At 43.4% G+C, this 22292-nt stretch overlaps 1 protein-coding gene across 1 annotated transcript in view; it reads left to right on the top strand.

The window, feature by feature from the left end:
• The first annotated feature begins 875 nt into the window (after nucleotides 1-875).
• Nucleotides 876-22292, top strand: part of LOC140396461 (tetraspanin-8-like) — a 57442-nt gene continuing 36025 nt past the window's right edge. The window contains exon 1 of the mRNA XM_072485107.1: nucleotides 876-1051. Coding sequence (XP_072341208.1) covers nucleotides 992-1051 — 60 coding nt within the window. The 5' untranslated portion in view covers nucleotides 876-991. The remainder of the gene's footprint in view (nucleotides 1052-22292) is intronic.

Raw genomic sequence — 22292 nt, 5'->3', positions numbered from 1 at the left:
TGAGTCTTGAACATAGAACATTACAGCGCAGTACAGGCCCTTTGGCCCTCGATGTTGCGCCGACCTGTGAAACCACTCTAAAGCCCATCTACACTATTAGAACAGAGACTAAGGGCAAATTTGGACACTAAGGGCAATTTATCATGGCCAATCCACCAATCTTGGCGGAGCTTCACTCATTCAGGCAAGTGGTGAGCATTCTATCACTCCTGACTTGTGTCTTGTAGATGGTGAAGAAGGTTTGAGGGAGTCAGGAAGTGAGTTACTGCAGAATTCCCAATCGCTAACTTGCTCTTAATGAAACTACTAACCGCCTACTTTGCTCGTATTTGATAACACAAAATTAAATCCTGCATAGGGACACAGCACGATCATCTTGTTCTCTGGAAGTCACTACATTTATCTGTATATTTTAAATTAAATATTGCCTCGAGCTTAATTCCACCTGGAGGTTGATAACAGCAACGGTGGAGTTCAAAAGGTATTTATGTACGAGGGAGACCATTTGGCGCCATTTCATCCGGACGAAACAACCCCACACTACCGCAAGTGCTGCTCCGAGTTCTTTTGAAAATGATACCTGGGGTTGTTTCTGTCACTTGAAAGTCCGTTCTAAATATTCACCCTCTCCCCTGCCCCCCTCAAATGCCATCTGCCAAAATTAACTGATTTACATTGGCTGCGGAATGCAAATCTTTTGGTGATAGATGTTTTTCAAAAAATTCTGGCCACCACATTTTCCTGGTTCCATATTCTACTGTCCTCACAGAGGGGTCACCAGCTCCCTGACATAACCACTGTGCATTTGCTGATCTCTCCACGTTTTGCAGTGTCTCATGCAGCAACGCGCGCAGCTTCCCTTCTGAAGGTTTGATTCCAGCCCCAAGTCAGTGGGAGTGGCTCGTTCATTACCAGGTTAGCCAGGAGAAGGAGCACTAAAGTTTCACTCGGTGGCTGGGAAACAGAGAGAGAGAGAAAAATACCCAGGAAAATGGCCGGAGTTAATAAATGCATCAAGTACTCTATGTTCTTCTTCAACTTTCTATTTTGGGTGAGCGGTTTTAATTACTATCTCGTCAGTTTCCGCGCTGCCGTGACTATACCGATTGTGGGTGAATTAACATGGGAACTGCAGCGTTTACATTGCAGCATCCAACGATGTTTTATTTAATCTCCATCCTAATTCTCGATTTACTGTCAGACTGTCACTGACCCCCTTGATCAGCCCCTTTCACTCCTGAGAGTTTGATCTCAGCGCATGGATCTCTATCAGATTTAGTTATTTATTTCCGGTTCAGTAATTTCCCTACACAGTGTAACTCATTTTGCAGAAATCTTGTCTTCTCAGCAGCACGAGCTTTTGGGAGGGACCACTTCTGTCAACACACACAATTTACTTGTTGTTAAGATGGCCATATTCAGAGTAATTGGTGTGTGGGACGTTAATTTTCCTTTTATTGCTTCCCTGCGGTGCAGCATGCTCTTGAAAACCATGTAGGTCTTGCCAATTGCTACTGGCAATTATATAAGATCCCGCTCCTTAACGTGCCTGAATTTTAATTTATTTATTTAAGACTAGACCCACTACAGGTTGCAGTTAGACAAGGTCAATATTTATGTTAAGTAAACAGAAAGTCCCTCGACAATTCATTGATTCCTATCCCTTCAGGCGATGGAGTATTCCTCTATAGGGGTGCAGTTCTTGCATGTACTTGAGGTTATAAATGTGCTGAAAGCCTTTGCTGGGTTTCTGACGGATGTGAAGTTTATACACGCCGCAAACTTAGTAAACTCAATTATACAGTGACCGTAATCTCCAGCATCTAAACCACTAAACTCTGCAGAAGATGCCACTTTGATGGGGGTTGTCTCAGCCTCTTTTGCCGCCCGGTTTAATCTCCCTCTAGACACTGCTGGCTGGCGTTAATCTCCATCCCACATGCAACATCCCAGAGGGTGGGGTTTACTTCCTTGGCTCGAATGCGCATGAGAACAAGCTCACTAATCTGACTTTATACTTCCACATTAAGATAAAATGGAAACCATTATATGCTGATGCGAAACCTCTAACATAGTGACTGTCTTAACTGAATCATGGCTATTCATTTCTAGTTTAAAACTGTTTCCCTCGCCTTGGGTGTTCACTTCCCCCCCCCCCCCCCCTCGATTGTGTGGCACCTTATTTATTTAAGAAATGTATGTATTTTACTTTGTTATTTGAATTGAATTTTATAACCACTGAATTATATAGAATTCAGAGTGCATCACAAATAACCCACAATACAGTAAAAACTGCCCCCCCCTCCCAGATTATGTTTACTACTCCTTAAAGAAGGCAGTGAGCAGCCTCCATCTTGAAAAGGCTCCCTTCTCTGATCCCTAATGTCAAATTTAATTTTTTCCCAAAATTTTTTTCTAGTCACCCACCCATGCCGCCACCTTGGACGGCCCAGGTCCCGTCACCCTGACTAGATTAGTCTCCGGGCTATCAGGAGGCAAAGGCCAACAAGTCAGCCTTCCTCCCCACCTTCACTCTTGGATCCTCCAGCACCCCTAATATCACCACCCACTGGTTAGGAGCCACCCTCACCCCCAGAATCTCCGACATAGTCCCTGCAAAGGACTTTAAGAACTCCCCCAACATGGGCAGGCCCAGAACAGATGGGTGTGAATGGCTGGGCCCATCAAGCACCGCCCACATATATCCTCTGCCACCGGGAAAAAAACAACTCCTCAGCGGCCCTTTCATGTGCGTTCTGTGCGCCACTTTAAACTGAATGAGGCTTAGCCTCGCACATGAGAAGGTCGAATTTACCCTTCGCAGGGCCTCACTCCATAAGCCCGCCTCAAATATAGTCGAGGTCCTTTTCCTTGATGTTTTCTTGCTATTAATGAGGACTTTAGGAAAAGTTTTACTATCTTTCAGAATCAATACTAAAAAAATAATAATTTGCGGGCCGTGGGTGTCTCTTTGCTTTCAATGATCTCGGCTTTCCTTACCTCTGCAGTTAATCCCAACTCCAATTTACTTGTCAATTCAGTTAACTGACTCTGGGTTACTTTCTGTAAACCAGTCCGTTACATTTTCCATTTTTAGGAAAGTGTTCCAAATTTCCAACGCCGTTTTGGATTCTAACCTGTACAGTGTACCTCCAATTAGTTTTGCCCAGTATCTCGGTAACTCACTTACTCTTTTTAGGGATTCATAAATCCCACCATTTAGCAATAAATCCTAGACCAAGTTTTACGATTCAACATCCAATAACGTCCTTCCCACGTTTCAAAGTCCCCCAAGAAATTATTAATCCGCACCCACGAACCCTTTTCCTTGCGCTTTGAAATCCCTCAAGTGCCCCTACTCTTGTTACAAACCCAATTGATGTTACTACAGGACAGGAAGATCCCATAATGGAACCCTGGCTCAAAAGACTGCAACTTTTATTTATTTTTATAAAATGTGGATAGGCAGAGTCACAGCATCACTAATTAGTTTTAATGGCAGTAAAAGAACATTTCTTAAACATTAAAAAACTGGATTATGACACAATACGACTTTACACCCCCCCCCTTAGCTTAACAATTACACGCTAGATGATTCTCCACCCGTGCTGCGCCCAGTGCAGATCCCGCTATTACTGGAAAATAGCGAGAGAGCTATAGGGTTCACGCCGGACGGAGAGCGATGCTCTCAGCCCATGGTACCAGACACAATCTGCTTTGTGCCCTTGCTGGACATGAGCTGGGGTCTCCTGGCTCCCAGGATTCTCTGCACCTGCCGGCCCAGCTTAAGGCCAGAGGGAATCACTACTGGTCTCCAATAATGGAGTCCAAAAGTTGAAGACCATGCCGGGGGCGCGGACGCCATTGCAGCTCCTGGGTGGATGGAGGCAGGGCTGGCTCCCTGGCACCCTGACACTGCCAAGGGTGTGAAGGAGTGGGCCTGAAAGGGGGCATGACCACGAATGAGGGGTGTTGAGGGGGAATTTGGTGACCCCATTGCATGGTGTCTCTCACCTGGGAGGGGGCCTTTGATTGCATTGTGCCGACAATTGAGGGGGGGGGCTGATGCCAGCTAGAAGGAGTGGGTCCTCAAGGAGACCCTTTGGGAGGGCTTAGAAGCCAGTGTTCTTGGGAGAGGGAGGGGGACTGCACACTCTCTTTGAGATCAGGATGCCAAGCTTGCTGGCGTCTTCAGGTTGCACGCATCACTTTCTTGGCAGGTTTCACCCAGGTTCCAAAAAATTGACTAAGTGTCGGAGAATTGCAATGGAAATTGCTCCAGAACAACCGTGGGATTTGCAATAGTTTTCCCACACAAAATGACACTATCATGTTTTGGGAGAATCCCGTCGACACGTTTACTGCTTATCATGTATTACAAAGTACATCTTAATCTACAACGGTATCATTCAAACAAAATCCCTTTTAAGCACACCGATTGGCTGTGGTGAAATACAACCACTGTGCACTGAGCCCAAGTTTGTGTCAGTGGATTTCTCCTCAGAATCCCCATAGATGATGATCACGTGAGTTTCGGAGCTCCACTCTAAAAATCACACTTTAAAAAGATCTTTCCTTAGCAGTTTGCATTCAAAAATCCAGTTCAGGTTTTACAAATTACACTTTTAAACAAAGCTTCTGTTCCAGTTTTAATATCGAATCCAGTCCAGAATTTACACCAACCCATTTAGGATTTTTTTTGTCTCGACTGCTAGGAAACCTGCTCACAATTCTTCCTTGAATTCTTCTGAACCATACCATGATCTCTGTTCACTCAACCCCAGATTGGACACTTCATTTCTCTAGTTTCCTGAACATAAGAACATAAGAACTAGGAGCAGGAGTAGGCCATCTGGCCCCTCGAGCCTGCTCCACCATTCAATGAGATCATGGCTGATCTTTTGTGGACTCAGCTCCACTTTCCGGCCCGACCACCATAACCCTTATTCCCTTTATTCTTCAAAAAACTATCTATCTTTATCTTTAAAATATTTAATGAAGGAGCCTCTACTGCTTCACTGGGCAAGGAATTCCATAGATTCACAACCCTTTGGGTGAAGACGTTCCTCCTAAACTCAGTCCTAAATCTACTTCCCCTTATTTTGAGGCTATGCCCCCTAGTTCTGCTTTCACCCGCCAGTGGAAACAACCTGCCCGCATCTATCCTATCTATTCCCTTCATAATCTTACATGTTTCTATAAGATCCCCCCTCATCCTTCTAAATTCCAACGAGTACAGTCCCAGTCTACTCAACCTCTCCTCGTAATCCAACCCCTTCAGCTCTGGGATTAACCTAGTGAATCTCCTCTGCACACCCTCCAGTGCCAGTACGTCCTTTCTCAAGTAAGGAGACCAAAACTGAACACAATACTCCAGGTGTGGCCTCACTAACACCTTATACAATTGCAGCATAACCTCCCTAGTCTTAAACTCCATCCCTCTAGCAATGAAGGACAACATTCCATTTGCCTTCTTAATCACCTGTTGCACCTGTAAACCAACTTTTTGCGACTCATGCACTAGCACACCCAGGTTTTTCTGCGCAGCAGCATGTTTTAATATTTTATCATTTAAATAATAATCCCTTTTGCTGTTATTCCTACCAAAATGGATATCCTCACATTTGTCAACATTGTATTCCATCTGCCAGACCCTAGCCCATTCACTTAGCCTATTCAAATCCCTCTGCAGACTTCCAGTATCCTCTGCACTTTTTGCTTTACCACTTATCTTAGTGTTGTCTGCAAACTTGGACACATTGCCCTTGGTCCCCAACTCCAAATCATCTATGTAAATTGTGAACAGTTGTGGGCCCAACACTGATCCCTGAGGGACACCACTAGCTACTGATTGCCAACCAGAGAAACACCCATAAATCCCCACTCTTTGCTTTCTATTAATTAACCAATCCTCTATCCATGCTACTACTTTCCCCTTAATGCCATGCATCTTTATCTTATGCTGAATTAGCTGGACTTTGTGTGACATCTGTTTTCTTGATCGTTATTCCATAGTATGGCTTTTCTTCTAGCAAGGCTGGGAGAGATGTTCCCACTTCAGCCTTGGAAAGCAAACTGCTTCGAGCAGAGCTGTTAGGGATTTCTTCTCTCTTACCACCTATCTTTAACTGCAATCAAATTAGCTTACTAAATCTTAAAAGCTTCTCTACCTATAAGGCCCCTGCTGGTAAGTAACACTCACATGCTTATGCCTTTATTTTATTCTTTACGCCATAGCCCTCTCTAAGCACATTAGAAACACAGTTGGAATTGAACCGACTCACACACATCCAAACACTTCCAGCATGAATCTAACCCACATAAAACGATACCTTATTTCTAATGTTTACCAATACAAATCTAATTCCCTTAAAACTACCATTGTTTCCATAGCACTTGTACATGATACACACTGTTGCTACTGTGTGTTTGTTTGTTGCGTGGGAAGTCAGTGTTTGTGATTAGGGTGCCAATCAAACAGGTTGCTTTGTCCTGGATAGTGTCAAGCTTCTTGAGTGTTGTTGGAGCTACACTCATCCAGGCAAGGAGAGAGTATTCCATCACACCCCTGACTTGTGCCTTGTAAATTGTGGCAGGCTTTAAGGAGTCTGAAGGTGAGATACTCACCACAGCATTCCTAAACTCTGGTCTTCTCTGGTAGCCACAGTATCTATATGGCTAGCCCAGTTATATTTCTGGTCAATGGTAGCCCCCAGGACTCAGCGATAGTAATGCCACTGAATGTCATGGAGCGATGGTTAAATTATCTCTTATTGAAGATGGTCATTTCCTGGCACTTGTGTGACACAATTATTACTTGCCAATTGCCAGCCCAAGCCTGGATATTGTCCAGGCCCTGCTGTATATGACATAGACTGCTTCAGTATCTGAGGATTTGCTAATTGTACAATCATTAAGAACTTTTGACCTAATGATGGAAAGAAGAGCGTTGATGCAGCTGAAGTTGGTTGGGCCTAGGACGTTACCGGAGGAACTCCTGCCGTGATGTCCTGAAGCTGAGATGATTGAACGGCAATCATCACAACCTTCTTCCTTTTGTGCAAGGTATGACTCTAACCAGCAGAGAATTTCCTGCTGATTTTCATTGACTCCAGTTTTGCTCGGACTCCTTGATGCCATACTCGATCAAACGCTGCCTTGATGTCAAGGGTAGTTACACTCGCCTCACCTCTGGAGTTCGGCTCTTTTGTCCATGCTTAAACTAAGGTAATAAAGTCAGGAGCTGAATGTCATGTTATTGTGCACTGGCTGGTAGAAAGGATGCACAACAGAATATCTAGTTCTTGACTAGGTAAAATAATTTATTGTAAAACAAATGCGTGGTAAATATAACTGGAATAAATATATTACAAACTACTAACAAATTATCCTAGAGCCCCTGCAAGTATGATATCCACCAACATGACTTAGTTCCAACTGCCTCAGGCACAGTCACATGGTAGGTTTATACTGCCACCTGCTGGTCGGAGGTTGTGTACATTATTATACACAAGAGTGCTTGGGCATATCATCAGATCCCCTTTCCTTTGGAACTGTAGTTATTTACATTCATGACTTTGTTTACAATACACTATGATATGCATAAATCTTGAGAATATTAACTATTTACAGTCCATCACAAATTCAGTCTCTCAGGTTTACATTCTTGCCTTGTTGATCTTCGGAGTGGCGGTTGAATTTGTGAACTTCATCTTCATTTGCAGTTGTGGATGCTGCTTGTTCTTATAATGATGTATCTTTAACATCATTGTTGCGGCTTTCTTTGCTGAACTGTATCTTCTTCAACTATCTTAGGATTGCTCACAACTTCATCTTGCGGTTGCATTACAAAAGGTGAATTTGTAATGCACCTCCTCCAGTGAATTGTTTAGTCGTCCACCACCATTCACGACTGCATGTGGCAGGACTGCAGAGCTTAGATCTGAGCTGTTGGTTATGAGCCCTGTCTATCACTCGCTGCTTATGCTGTTTGACATGAAAGTAGTCCTGTGTTGTAGCTTCACCAGGTTGACATCTAATTTTTCGGTATGCCTGGTGTTGCTCCTGGCATTCCTTCCCGCACTCTTCATTGAACCAGGGTTGATTCCCTGGCTTGGTGATAACATCTAAAGTGAGGAATATCCTGGGCCATGAGGTTACAGCTTGTGGTTGAGTAGAATTTTGTTGCTGCTGAAGCATGGATCAAACGTCAGAAGTTATAGTTGCACAGTTTTGCCAAGCAACATGAGATCATGTGCCATTGCGCTCGCTAATAGCTAGCCTATCACCGCTAGCCGGCAACATGAGTCTCTTACAGACACAGATGTTTATATCAATGAAGAAACTACCTGTGACACTTGTTTTAATATTTGAATTCAATTTGATAGCTTATTGATATTAATATATGCATATTAGTAAATATTAGTCAAAAAGCACAGAAATCAGGGCGGCATATGGCGCAGTGGTTCGCACTGGGACTGCGGCGCTGAGAACCCCGGGTTCGAATCCCAGCCCTAGCTCACTGTCCGTGTGGAGTTTGCACATTCTCCCCATGTCTGCGTGGGTTTCACCCCCACAACTCTAAGATGTGCAGGTTAGGTGGATTGGCCAAGCTAAATTGCCCTTTAATTGAGAAAAAAAAAAATTTGGTACTCTAAATTTATTTTTAAAAAGCATTGAAATTCGTTAATGTGTCTCTGTCTTATATATGTTTATTGGCATTGGAGTAACAGCATTATGGCTTTTAAGATATCGTGGAAAAGCTATTTGGCTCACAAACCCACAGCTCTTTGGTTGACCTCAAACGCATGTTCCAATTCTTATGGGCCAGGGTTTAGAGAACCCCAAAGTGTATCATGGAGTTCACCTGACCCACAACTTTTAATAGATTGTGGTATGGGGAACACATGGCCCACTCTCCAGGAGTAGTACAGCAGAAATGGAAAGGTAATTTTTAAAGCAAAACAATGTTTATTCTATTAACTCAAGTTAACCTTTTTAAAACATACAGTGAACATCTTAGCAACCATTAATTCAAATACAATCCCCAAAGAATACAACACTAAGTAATGCTTAATAACTTCACAAACAACATCCAGAAGACAAAAGAAACATCTTTTAACAGAAGCACACTAGGTTTACATTCACTACTGAGAACATTTATAATTCTGAATTCACCAAATGATCAAGAGATAGTCCTTTCATGGCAGAGAGAACAGCAGTACACCTGCTTGGTCTGGCTTCAGCTCCAACACTGAAAACAAAACTAAAACACACCCTGCAGCAAACAGCCTAAAACAAAAGTAAAAACCTGACAGACAGCCCAGCTTTACCCACACTCTGACAACACTGATAAACACCCATTTCTTAAAGGTACATTTCTTAAGCACGCATTTCCTAAAGGTACTCTCACATGACCCAGGTTCGATTCCCGGCTTGGGTCACTGTCTGGGCGGAGTCTGCACGTTCTCCCCATGTGTGCGTGGGTTTCCTCCGGGTGCTCCGGTTTCCTCCCACAGTCCAAAGATGTGCAGGTTAGGTGGATTGGCCAAGCTAAATTGCCCTTAGTGTCCAAAATATGCCCTTAGATTTGGGTGGGGTTACTGGGTTATGGGGATAGGGTGGAAGTGTGAACCTTGGGTAGGGTGCTCTTTCCAAGAGCCGGTGCAGACTCGATGGGCCGAATGGCCTCCTTCTGCACTGTAAATTTTATGTCTATGACACCGCCCCCCAAGAAAAAAAATAAACCATCAACTTCAAGATGGTTTCATTTTTCACCTTTTCACTATCCTTTAAGAAATGCACACAGTAAATATACCTTTTTGTTTCAAAAAAACAACACACGCAAACAGGTATAATAATATAGTCCATTTTTTCCCGTTCTTCTTCCAACTGAAATCTTTCTTGATTGACCGACTCTTTGAACAAAAAGGTCTCTGCATGATCCGTCCATTTCTCTACGCCTTGGCATGTCTCATTAAAGTCGGATACTTTAGTTCAATTTGATCACAGAGTCCCTTGTAATTCTCCAACACAGGAGCATTGGTTATCACAGCTTTCAGGCAGTCAGATGCCTGTTGAAAGTCCGCTGTCCATTGAAATGTTTGACGTTTCTTCAGCAAGTCCATCAGTGGAGCAACCACGCTACAAAGGTTTTTCACAAATGTTCGATCAAATCCACTCATGCCAAGAAATCGCATTATTTCCCTTTGTCTTGAGGGTATGGAAAACTCTTCAATAACTGTTGGTTTCACATCCTGTGTGACCATTTGACCCTGCCCGATTGTATGGCCAAGGAAAGTGACTTGGGCTTTTCCAAATTCACTTTTGGCGAGGTTTACCACCAAACCCGCCTCCTGAAATTGATCGAATAACTCCATCAGATGTTTTAAATGTTTTTTCCATGTCTGGCTGAAAATTACCAGATCATCGATGTATACCGACAATTGGGTAATCCTGAAACAACTTTGTTAGTTAACCGGGCTGGGGCGTTTTCCATGCCAAATGGCATAACTTTGAATTGGTATATACCATCTGGAGTCACAAAAGCTGAAATCTCCTTCGCCCTTTCGGATAAAGGTACCTGCCAGTAACCTTTTAAGTAAATCCAGTTTGGAAATAAAAGCTGATTGTCCCACTTTCTGAGTGCAATCCTCCAAACGTGGGATAGGATAAGAGTCTGTTCTTGTAACTACATTAACATAGAACATAGAACATAGAACATAGAACATAGAAAATACAGCACAGAACAGGCCCTTCGGCCCACGATGTTGTGCCGAACCTTTGTCCTAGATTAATCATAGATTATCATTGAATTTACAGTGCAGAAGGAGGCCATTCGGCCCTTTGAGTCTGCACCGGCTCTTGGAAAGAGCACCCTACCCAAACTCAACACCTTCACCCAACACCAAGGGCAATTTGGACATTAAGGGCAATTTATCATTGGCCAATTCACCTAACCTGCACATCTTTGGATTGTGGGAGGAAACCGGAGCACCCGGAGGAAACCCACGCAGACACGGGGAGGACGTGCAGACTCCGCACAGTCAGTGACCCAAGCCGGAATCGAACCTGGGACCCTGGAGCTGTGAAGCAATTGTGCTATCCACAATGCTACCGTGCTGCCCTTGAGAACAAATAAATCTACACTATATCATTTAACCGTAATCCATGTACCTATCCAATAGCTGCTTGAAGGTCCCTAATGTTTCCGACTCAACTACTTCCACAGGCAGTGCATTCCATGCCCCCACTACTCTCTGGGTAAAGAACCTACCTCTGATATCCCTCCTATATCTTCCACCTTTCACCTTAAATTTATGTCCCCTTGTAATGGTTTGTTCCACCCGGGGAAAAAGTCTCTGACTGTCTACTCTATCTATTCCCCTGATCATCTTATAAACCTCTATCAAGTCGCCCCTCATCCTTCTCCGTTCTAATGAGAAAAGGCCTAGCACCCTCAACCTTTCCTCGTAAGACCTACTCTCCATTCCAGGCAACATCCTGGTAAATCTTCTTTGCACCTTTTCCAAAGCTTCCACATCCTTCCTAAAATGAGGCGACCAGAACTGTACACAGTACTCCAAATGTGGCCTTACCAAAGTTTTGTACAGCTGCATCATCACCTCACGGCTCTTAAATTCAATCCCTCTGTTAATGAACGCGAGCACACCATAGGCCTTCTTCACAGCTCTATCCACTTGAGTGGCAACTTTCAAAGATGTATGAACATAGACCCCAAGATCTCTCTGCTCCTCCACATTGCCAAGAACTCTACCGTTAACCCTGTATTCCGCATTCATATTTGTCCTTCCAAAATGGACAACCTCACACTTTTCAGGGTTAAACTCCATCTGCCACTTCTCAGCCCAGCTCTGCATCCTATCTATGTCTCTTTGCAGCCGACAACAGCCCTCCTTACTATCCACAACTCCACCAATCTTCGTATCATCTGCAAATTTACTGACCCACCCTTCAACTCCCTCATCCAAGTCATTAATGAAAATCACAAACAGCAGAGGACCCAGAACTGATCCCTGCGGTACGCCACTGGTAACTGGGATCCAGGCTGAATATTTGCCATCCACCACCACTCTCTGACTTCTATCGGTTAGCCAGTTCGTTATCCAACTGGCCAAATTTCCCACTATCCCATGCCTCCTTACTTTCTGCATAAGCCTACCATGGGGAACTTTATCAAATGCCTTACTAAAATCCATGTACACTACATCCACTGCTTTACCTTCATCCACATGCTTGGTCACCTCCTCAAAGAATTCAATAAGATTTGTAAGGCAAGACCTACCCCTCACAAATCCGTGCTGACTATCCCTAATCAAGCAGTGTCTTTCCAGATGCTCAGAAATCCTATCCTTCAGTACCCTTTCCATTACTTTGCCTACCACCGAAGTAAGACTAACTGGCCTGTAATTCCCAGGGTTATCCCTAGTCCCTTTTTTGAACAGGGGCACGACATTCGCCACTCTCCAATCCCCTGGTACCACCCCTGTTGACAGTGAGGATGAAAAGATCATTGCCAACGGCTCTGCAATTTCATCTCTTGCTTCCCATAGAATCCTTGGATATATCCCGTCAGGCCCGGGGGACTTGTCTATCCTCAAGTTTTTCAAAATGCCCAACACATCTTCCTTCCTAACAAGTATTTCCTCGAGCTTACCAATCTGTTTCACACTGTCCTCTCCAACAATATCGCCCCTCTCATTTGTAAATACAGAAGAAAAGTACTCGTTCAAGACCTCTCCTATCTCTTCAGACTCAATACACAATCTCCCGCTACTGTCCTTGATCGGACCTACCCTCGCTCTAGTCATTCTCATATTTCTCACATATGTGTAAAAGGCCTTGGGGTTTTCCTTGATCCTACCCGCCAAAGATTGTTCATGCCCTCTCTTAGCTCTCCTAATCCCTTTCTTCAGTTCCCTCCTGGCTATCTTGTATCCCTCCAATGCCCTGTCTGAACCTTGTTTCCTCAGCCTTACATAAGTCACCTTTTTCCTCTTAACAAGACATTCAACCTCTCTTGTCAACCATGGTTCCCTCACTCGACCATCTCTTCCCTGCCTGACAGGGACATACATATCAAGGACACGTAGCACCTGTTCCTTGAACAAGTTCCACATTTCATTTGTGTCCTTCCCTGCCAGCCTATGTTCCCAACTTATGCACTTCAATTCTTGTCTGACAACATCGTATTTACCCTTCCCCCAATTGTAAACCTTGCCCTGTTGCACGTACCTATCCCTCTCCATTACTAAAGTGAAAGTCACAGAATTGTGGTCACTATCTCCAAAATGCTCCCCCACTAACAAATCTATCACTTGCCCTGGCTCATTACCCAGTACTAAATCCAATATTGCCCCTCCTCTGGTCGGACAATCTACATACTGCGTTAGAAAAGCTTCCTGGACACACTGCACAAACACCACCCCATCCAAACTATGGAAATATAACCTTTCCATAGTCCACACACAACCATTGGGTACCATCTGGTTTAGGTACCATCACAATGGGTGAGCTCCATTGGCTGCAACCCACTTCAATTATGCCATTTTTAAGCATACTCTCAATTTCTTTGTAAACCTGTGCCAATTTTAAAGGGTTAAGTCTATATGGATGTTGTTTGATTGGAACAGCATTTCCCACATCTATATCGTGTATAGCCATTTTAGTCCTTCCCAATTTATCTCTACAAATATGCCCATGTGATATCAATAACTCTTTCAGGTCAATTTGTTTTTCCTCTGGAAGGTAACTCAACAATTTATCCCAATTTTTAAGAACATCCTTGTTTTCCAATTTAATTTGAGGTATGTCAAATTCCAAGTCATCTGGATTTGGATCGTCACTTTGAGTTAGAATGATTAAAACCTCCTCCTTTTCCTCTCCTTCACTTTCAAAGTACATTTTAAGCATATTCACATGACACACTCGGTGAGTTTTCCTTCTAACTGGTGTTCTTACCACATAATTCACCTCACTTAATTTCCTTTCAATCTGATAAGGTCCACAAAACCTAGCTTTTAAAGGTTCACCTACCACTGGTAACAATACTCGCCAGTGGCAAAACTACGAACTTTAGATTTCTTGTCCGCGACCCGTTTCATCACATTTTGTGCAACTTTTAAATATTGTCTAGCCAATTCACCTGCTCTATTTAATCGTTCCCTAAAATTTTGACACGTAATCCAATAATGTAATTTCTGATTTCTCACTCACCAATTTTTCCTTAATCAATTTAAGTGGTCCTCTTACCTCATGACCAAAAATTAGTTCAAAAGGACTGAATTTGGTTGACTCATTAGGTGCATCCCTAATTGCAAACAGTACGAATGGAATTCCTTTATCCTAATTCTCTGGATAATCTTGACAATAAGCCCTCAACATTGTCTTTAATGTCTGATGCCACCTTTCTAACACTCCCTGCGATTCTGGATGGTACGCAGTTGATTTAAATTGTTTTATTCCTAAGCTATCCATAACTTCTTTGAATAACCTTGAAGTAAAATTTGATCCTTCATCCGATTGTATTCCTGTGGGTAGTCCATATCTCGCAAAGAATTTAAGAAACTCCTCCACTATCTTTTTAGCTGTAATATTACGTACTGGAATGGTCTCTGGAAACCTAGTAGACACATTCATTATAGTCAAAAGATATTGATTCCCATTTTTTGTTTTAGGAAGCAGTCCTACGCAATCAATTAGGACCCTTGTAAAAGGTTCCCCAAATGCTGGAATGGGTATTAAGGGCGCTGGTTTTATCACTGCTTGAGGGTTCCCTATCACTTGACATGTGTGACATGATTGACAAAATTTAACTACATCTTTATGTAGCCCAGGCCAATAAATTTTTTTTTGTATTTTAGCTTGAGTTTTCCTTATTCCCAAATGACCTCCCACTGGTACCTCATGTGCAACTCGCAACTCCTCCTTCCTATACCCTACCGGCAATACTACTTGATGAACTTCTGCCCACTTTTCATCCACCTGCATATGTAACGGTCTCCATTTGATCAATAAGACATCACTTTTACGGTAATAACACTCTGGTATACACTCAGATTCCTCTTCCGTATATGCTTTCTGATACATCTGTTTTATTTCTATATCTTTCTGTTGTAACTCCGCCAATTTTCCGGAACTAAAAATATCCGCCTCATCCTCCACCTGTTCTTGTTCTTTTTCAACCACCTGATCAAAAATAGTTTCTGATAATTGCACTTCAACTTCATCTTCACATTTTGATTTCTCCTCTTGTCTTAACATGTGACTTGTGACTTTGCGACCTTGTTACTACACAATCCGGAAAAATCCCAGGATATTCGTCCTTCAACACTTCAGTTGTTTGATTTTCCACTGGCTTATCATCCACAGTAGACATCACTCCCACCTGCGATCCAGCTATATCATTACCCAAGATAAACTGTATTCCTGCACAAGATAGTTTCTCTATTACTCCTACTGCCACTTCACCACTGTTCACTGGACATTCCAACCTTACATTATCTAATGGAACACTACTCCTCTCACCCTGAATTCCACATATTACCACCTTTTCTGGCAATATTCTTCACAAACTACATAACTCCTCATCTCTTACCATTGAAGATTGACTAGCTCCCATATCACTTAAAATTGTGACTTCTTTACCTGCTTCTCCTGATGCACATGAGTAAACTTTATCCACACAAGTTAAAGACATCTGACACCTTCTTATCAATCACCTCTTGATCAGGCTGTACAATCGTTTGCACCTCCTTCGCTTCACTTGGGCTTTCCTTTACCATTGTCACAAACCCCACTGTCTTATCCAGTTTTACCACATCAGCCTTCCCAGGGCTTTTCTTCAACCACCAACACTGTAACTTTACATGGCCTAGTTTATTACAATGAAAACATTTGAAACTTTTCATGTCTCTTGCACCCTTCTGGATTTCTTTTTTAACCTGAGGTACACTCTCCTTATTATCTCCCATCAGATCACCTTTACCTTTACCACTTGAATATTTCTCATGTCCCCAGTTTCTATCCCTTACAGGCTGAAACTGATGTCGGAAACCAAGCTTTGATTTATGAACTAATTCATAATCATCTGCCATTTGTGCTGCCAGCCTCACAGTTTTAATCCTCTGCTCTTCCACATGAGTTCTCACTACATCAGGAATTGAATGTTTAATCGCCTCCAAAACTATAATTTCTCTTGAGAGCTTCATACGTTTGGTCTATTTTCAAAGCCCCTATCCACCTATCAAAATTACTCTGTTTGAGCCTTTCAAACTCCATGGATATTTGACCAAGTTCTTTCCTTACATTTCTAAACCTTTGTCTGTAGGCTTCAGGCACTAGTTCATATGCACCAAAGTTGGATTTTTCCACCTCCTCATACGTCCCAGATGAAAGTGAAAAATGAAATGAAATGAAATGAAAATCACTTATTGTCACAAGTAGGCTTCAAATGAAGTTACTGTGAAAAGCCCCTAGTCGCCACATTCCGGCGCCTGTTCGGGGAGTCTGGTACGGGAATTGAACCGTGCTGCTGGCCTGCCTTGGTCTGCTTTCAAAGCCAGCGATTTGGCCTCGTGTGCTAAACAGCCCCTTAGGGAGATACCTCCTCCGGTAGTGTTGCAAACACTTCACTAGTCCTACCTATCCGCTTTGTTTGAATCAGTAATACCCACCTGTCCTGTGGCCATTTCATTTGTTTAGCGACCTTCTCAAATGAAATGAAAAAGGCTTCCACCCCCTTCTCGTCAAACCTTGGCAATGCTTGGACATGTTTAAATAGATCACCACCAAGCCTTTGACTTTGACACTCTTTCTCACTATCCTCATCACTATCATCCAACTGTACGTTTCCCTTTACGTCTGCCAATTTTAACTGACTGTCATGTTTCATGGCCAGTTTCTGAAGTTCAAACTCTCTCCATTTATCTTTTTCCCTGATCTGTATCTCCCTTTCTCCTTTTAGTTCTGCTCAGGCTATTCTTTCTTTTCTCCTTTCTTCTCTCTCCTTTTCTTTTACCTCTCTCTCTATTTCTTTTTCCTCTCTTTCGTATTCAAGCTGCTTTAATTCTTTCTCATGTTCCATTTGTTTAATTTGTAACTGAATTTTTGCCATTTCCAATGAGTCAAACTGTATCTCAGGCAACTTTAAATGCTTAGCCACTGCCATAATTACCTCATCTTTTCACATTTTCTCAGGTAATGTTAACTGCAATGTTTTTGCCAAATCTAACAGTCTGCTTTTAGTCTCTGTCCGTAAGGTACTGTGTGTGACCGTCTCCACCCCCAAACACTTCAGAGCCTCTGAAAGAGCCATTGTCTACAACACACTCCCCACTTAAACTAGAATACCACACCTGATAAGCAACCACAATATGCTCACCCCTCACTGTCTTTAAGGTCACTAAGCCATTCCAATAGATAGACTTTTTCATAGAATTTCATAGAATTTACAGTGCAGAAGGAGGCCATTCGGCCCATCGAGTCTGCACCGGCTCTTTGAAAGAGCACCCTATCCAAACCCACACCTCCACCCTATCCCCATAACCCAGTAATCCCACCCTACTCTAAGGGCAATTTTAGACACTAAGGGCAATTTAGCATGGCCAATTCACCTAACCTGCACATCTTTGGACTGTGGGAGGAAAGCGGAGCACCCGGAGGAAACCCACGCACACACGGGGAGAAAGTATAAACTCCACACAGAGAGTCACTGAAGGCTGGAATTGAACCCGGGTCCCTGGCTCTGTGAGGCAGCAGTGCTAACCACATTACCATCGTGTCCACTCATGGAAAAGTGACTCTGCACAGACAGTGACCCAAGCCGGGAATCGAACCTGGGACCCTGGAGCTGTGAAGCAGTTATGCTAACCACCATGCTACCAAGCTGCCCATCCCCCTCGAGCCCCCAATTTGTTATGGGCCAGGGATTAGAGAACCCCAAAGTGTATCATGGAGTTCACCTGACCCACAACGTTTAATAGATTGTGGTATGGGGAGCACACGGCCCACTCTACAGGTGTGGTACAGCAGAAATGGAAAAGTATTTTTTAAAGCAGAACAATGTTTATTCCATGAACTCAAGTTAACCTTTTTAAAACATACAGTGAACATCTTAGCAACCATTAATTCAAATACACCCACCAAAGAATACATCACTAAGTAATGCTTAATAACTTCTCAACAACATCCAGAAGACAAAAGAAACAACTTTTAACAATAGCACGTTAGGTTTACATTCACTACTGAGAACATTTATAATTCTGAATTCACCAAATGATAAAGAGATAGTCTTTTGATGGCAGAGAGAACAGCAGTACACCAGCTTGGTCTGGCTTTAGCTCCAGCACTGAAAACGAAACTAAAACACACCCTGCAGCAAACAGCCTAAAACAAAAGTAAAAAGCGGACACAGCCCAGGTCCACCCACACTCTGACATCACTCTTAAACACCCATTTCTTAAAGGTACATTTCTAAAGCACCCATTTCTTAAAGATACTCTCACATGACACAATCCAATCACCTTCGATTGCTCCGTTCTCTTGATACGCATTTTAAATTCCCTTTGAAGCCATTTCCTCCAATAACATGTCCTATTACATTGGTTCATTATGCTGTGAAATAGTTTTGGCTGAATTCACTGGCTACTTCCGATCTTAACATCGGCAATTTCAATTTATCTTCGGCGAATGCCCACCGAGGCCACACTTGAATATGCAAATCTGGATCACGCCCAGTGATCTCTTTCGATCTCGAGGGGGAACAACCATCGTAAATCTTAGAGAGGTTTCCCACGTTGGCGTGACAAGGTCAACAGATCACGCCCATTGTGCCTCTAAATGTACAAAAACACCACACATTGGGCGGCATGATGGCACAGTAGTTAGCACTGCTGACTCACGGCACCAGGGACCTGGGTTCGATCCTGGGTCACTGTCCATGTGGAGTTTGCACATTCTCCCCATGTCTGCTTGGTCTCACCCCCACAGCCCAAAGATGTTCAGGGTAGATGGATTGGCCACGCTAAATTGCCCCTTAATTGGGGGTAAAACAATTGTGTACTCAAAATAAAACATACAAAATACTTTGCAGGAGCATTGTCAAGCAAAATTTGACTCTGAGCCAAAGACTGAAATGTTAGTTCAGGTGAGCAAAAGCTTGCTTAAAGGGGGAGGCTGTAAGGAGCATCTTTGAAGAGGAAAGCGAGGTATAAAAGAGGTTTAGATGTTGAAATCTACTTTTGCATACATAGGAGGTGGTGAGCCTGTCTTTTCTAATAAACAGGTACATCATGTTATCTTGAATTTAAGGGGAATTGTCTGAACATGTAGAATTTGGGTGACATTTTCTGCTTCTTTGGGAGAGGAAGACATGAGGAATAACTTGAATACTAATGGATGAGGAAAGCCCCTTTAATTGATTCATACAAAACAGACCCCACACTGATCTAATTGCTGCTCCGAGTTTTTAAATGATACCAGGGTTTGTTTCTGTGACTTCAAAGTCCATTCTAAATATTCACCCCTCCCCTCCTACTTTCAAATGTCACCTGCCAACAGTGCTATCAAGCGGCACTTAACCCGGCAATACCCTGCTCACGGACGCTCAGTTCGGTTTCTGCCAAGGTCACTTGGCTCCTGACCTCATTACAGCGTTGGTTCAAACATGGACAAAAGCGCTGAATGCCAGAGGTGAGGCGAGAGTGACTGCCCTTGACATCAAGGCAGCAGTTGACCGAGTATGGCATCAAGGAGCCCTAGCTAAACTGGAATAAATGGAAATCAGGGGGGAAACTTTCTGCTGGTTGGGGTCATACTTGGCACAAAGGAACATGGTTGTGGTTGGAGGTCAATCATCTCAACTCCAGGACATCATTGCAGGAGTTCCTCAGAGTAGTGTCCTAGGCCCAGCCATCTTCCGCTGCTTCATCAATGACCTGTCTTCCATCATAAGGTCAGAAGTGGGGATGTTTGCAGATGCCTGCACAATGTTCAACACCATTCGTGACTCCTCAGGTAATGAAACAGTCTGTGCCCAAATGCAGCAAGACCTCAACAATATCCAGGCTTGGGCTGAGAAGTCGCAAGTTACCTTCGGGCCATGCAAGTGTCAGGCAATGGCCATCTCCTACATTCAATGGCATTGCCGTTGCTGAATCCACCACAATCAACATCCTGGGGGTTACTATTGATCAGAAACTGAACTGGACTCAGCCACATTAATACTGTGGCTACCAGGGCAGGTCAAAGGCTAGGAATCCTACAGCGAATAATGCACCTCCTGACCCGCAAAGCCTGTCAACCATCTACAAGGCACAAGCCAGGAGTGTAATGGAATACTCTCCACTTGCCTGGATGAGTGCAGGTCCAACAACACTCAAGAAGTTCGAGGACAAATCCAGGACAAAGCAGTCCTCTTGTTTGCTCCTCCTTCCACAATCATTCAAACTCTCCACTACCCACGAACAGTAGCAGCCTTCTGTACCATCTACAAGATGCACAGCAGTAACTCACTTAGTCAGCACCTTGCAAGCCCACGGCCACTACCATCTAGAAGGACAAGAGCAGCAGATACCTGGGAACCCCACCACCTGGAGGTTCCCCTCCAAGTCAGTCACCAGGCTTGCAAATATTTCGCTATTCCTTCGCTGTCGTTGGGACAAAATCCTGCAACTCCCTCCCTAACAGCACAGTGGGTGTAACTACACCTGAAGGACTGCAGCGGTTCAAGAAAAAACTCGCCACCACCTTCTGAAGGGCAACTCAGGATGGGCAATAATAAATGCTGGCATAGCCAGTGACGCCCACATCCCGTAAATGAATTAGAAAAATAATTAATTGATTTAGTGGTGTTCCCAGGTATCTGCTGCCCTTGTCCTTCTACATGATCAAGATTGTGGATTTGGAAGGAGCTGTCGAACGTGGAGGGGCTTCCTTCCCTGGATAGATGCGCAAGGGAACATGCTCACTAATGTGACTTTATTATCATTGGGTTGCAGAATGATCGTTGTTGCTGAAAATAATGCATGTTATGTAATTGGCTTGGTCTGTTTCATCACTTTATAAAAAGAAGATATGGACACCACATTAGTCTGGTTCCATATTCTGCTGTGCTCACAGGGGTCACCACCCCCCTGATGGCCACACTCAGTGCATTTGCTAAACTCGCCATGTTCTGCACAGTGTCACATGCAGCAACATACAGCCTCCCTTCTGATGGTTTTATTCCATCCCTAGTGGGAGTGGCTCATTCGTTATTAGGTTAGCCAGGAGGAGAGAAGCAGCATTCACTCGGTGGCCGGGAAATAGGTTAAAAAAAAAAGCCCCCCGGAAAAAGGCCGGAGTTAATAACTGCATCAAGTACTCCATGTCCTTTCTATTTTGGGTTATTGTTTTTCTTCTTTAATTGGCTTCTTGTTACTTACCAGGCTGCAGAAAGTAACTACTCCGATTGTGATTCAAACTGAACTCATTCAAATTGTAATGTGCATGTGGAACTGTACCATTTGCATTTCTGCATCCTAATGCTCAACATACTGTAAAACTGCCACTGACCCCCTGATCAGCACCTTATAGGAGTTTCGGCCCTCACTAATTGAGTTTGACCAAAGCGCATGGATCACTTCATTAAGATTTAATTCTTTATTTCCGATTTAATAATTTGTCTAAACAGTGCAACTCCTTTTCTAAAAATCTTGATGTCTTCTCAGCAGTAATTGTTTTCCCCTAATAAATATTGGGAGGAAACCAATTCCTGTCAACACACACACACACACATTTCTTTGTTGATAAGATGGCCATGTTCAGAGTAATTGATATGTGGGACGTGCATTATCCTTTATTACTTCCCTGAAGTACATGCTCGTGAAAACCACGTAGATCTTGCTAATTGCTTGCAATTAGTCAAGGTTAATATTTATGTTAAGTAAACAGGCACTCCCTCGACAGTTCATTGATTCCTGCCCCTTCAGATATTGACGTATTCTTCCAAGGGTGCAGTTTTTAGTATATGTACCAGCCTGAGATAGTTGTGCTAAAAGCCATTACTGATAGTGGCTAGTCCAGCATTTATTGCCCATCCCTAATTGCCATTAACAAGGTGGTGGTGAGCTGCCTTCTTGATCAGCTGCAGTCCATGTGACGTAGGTGCACCAATGTGCTGTTGGGGAGGGAATTCTACAATTTTGAATTGGCAACCGTGACGGAATGGTGATATATTTCCAAGTCAGGGTGGTGTGTGGCTTGGAGGCGTACTTCCAGGTGCTGGTGTTCCC

The sequence above is a fragment of the Scyliorhinus torazame genome, chromosome 19 (genome assembly GCF_047496885.1).
Source record: "Scyliorhinus torazame isolate Kashiwa2021f chromosome 19, sScyTor2.1, whole genome shotgun sequence".
Classification (NCBI taxonomy): Eukaryota; Metazoa; Chordata; class Chondrichthyes; order Carcharhiniformes; family Scyliorhinidae; genus Scyliorhinus; species Scyliorhinus torazame.
This window is presented reverse-complemented; position numbering and strand designations above follow the sequence as displayed.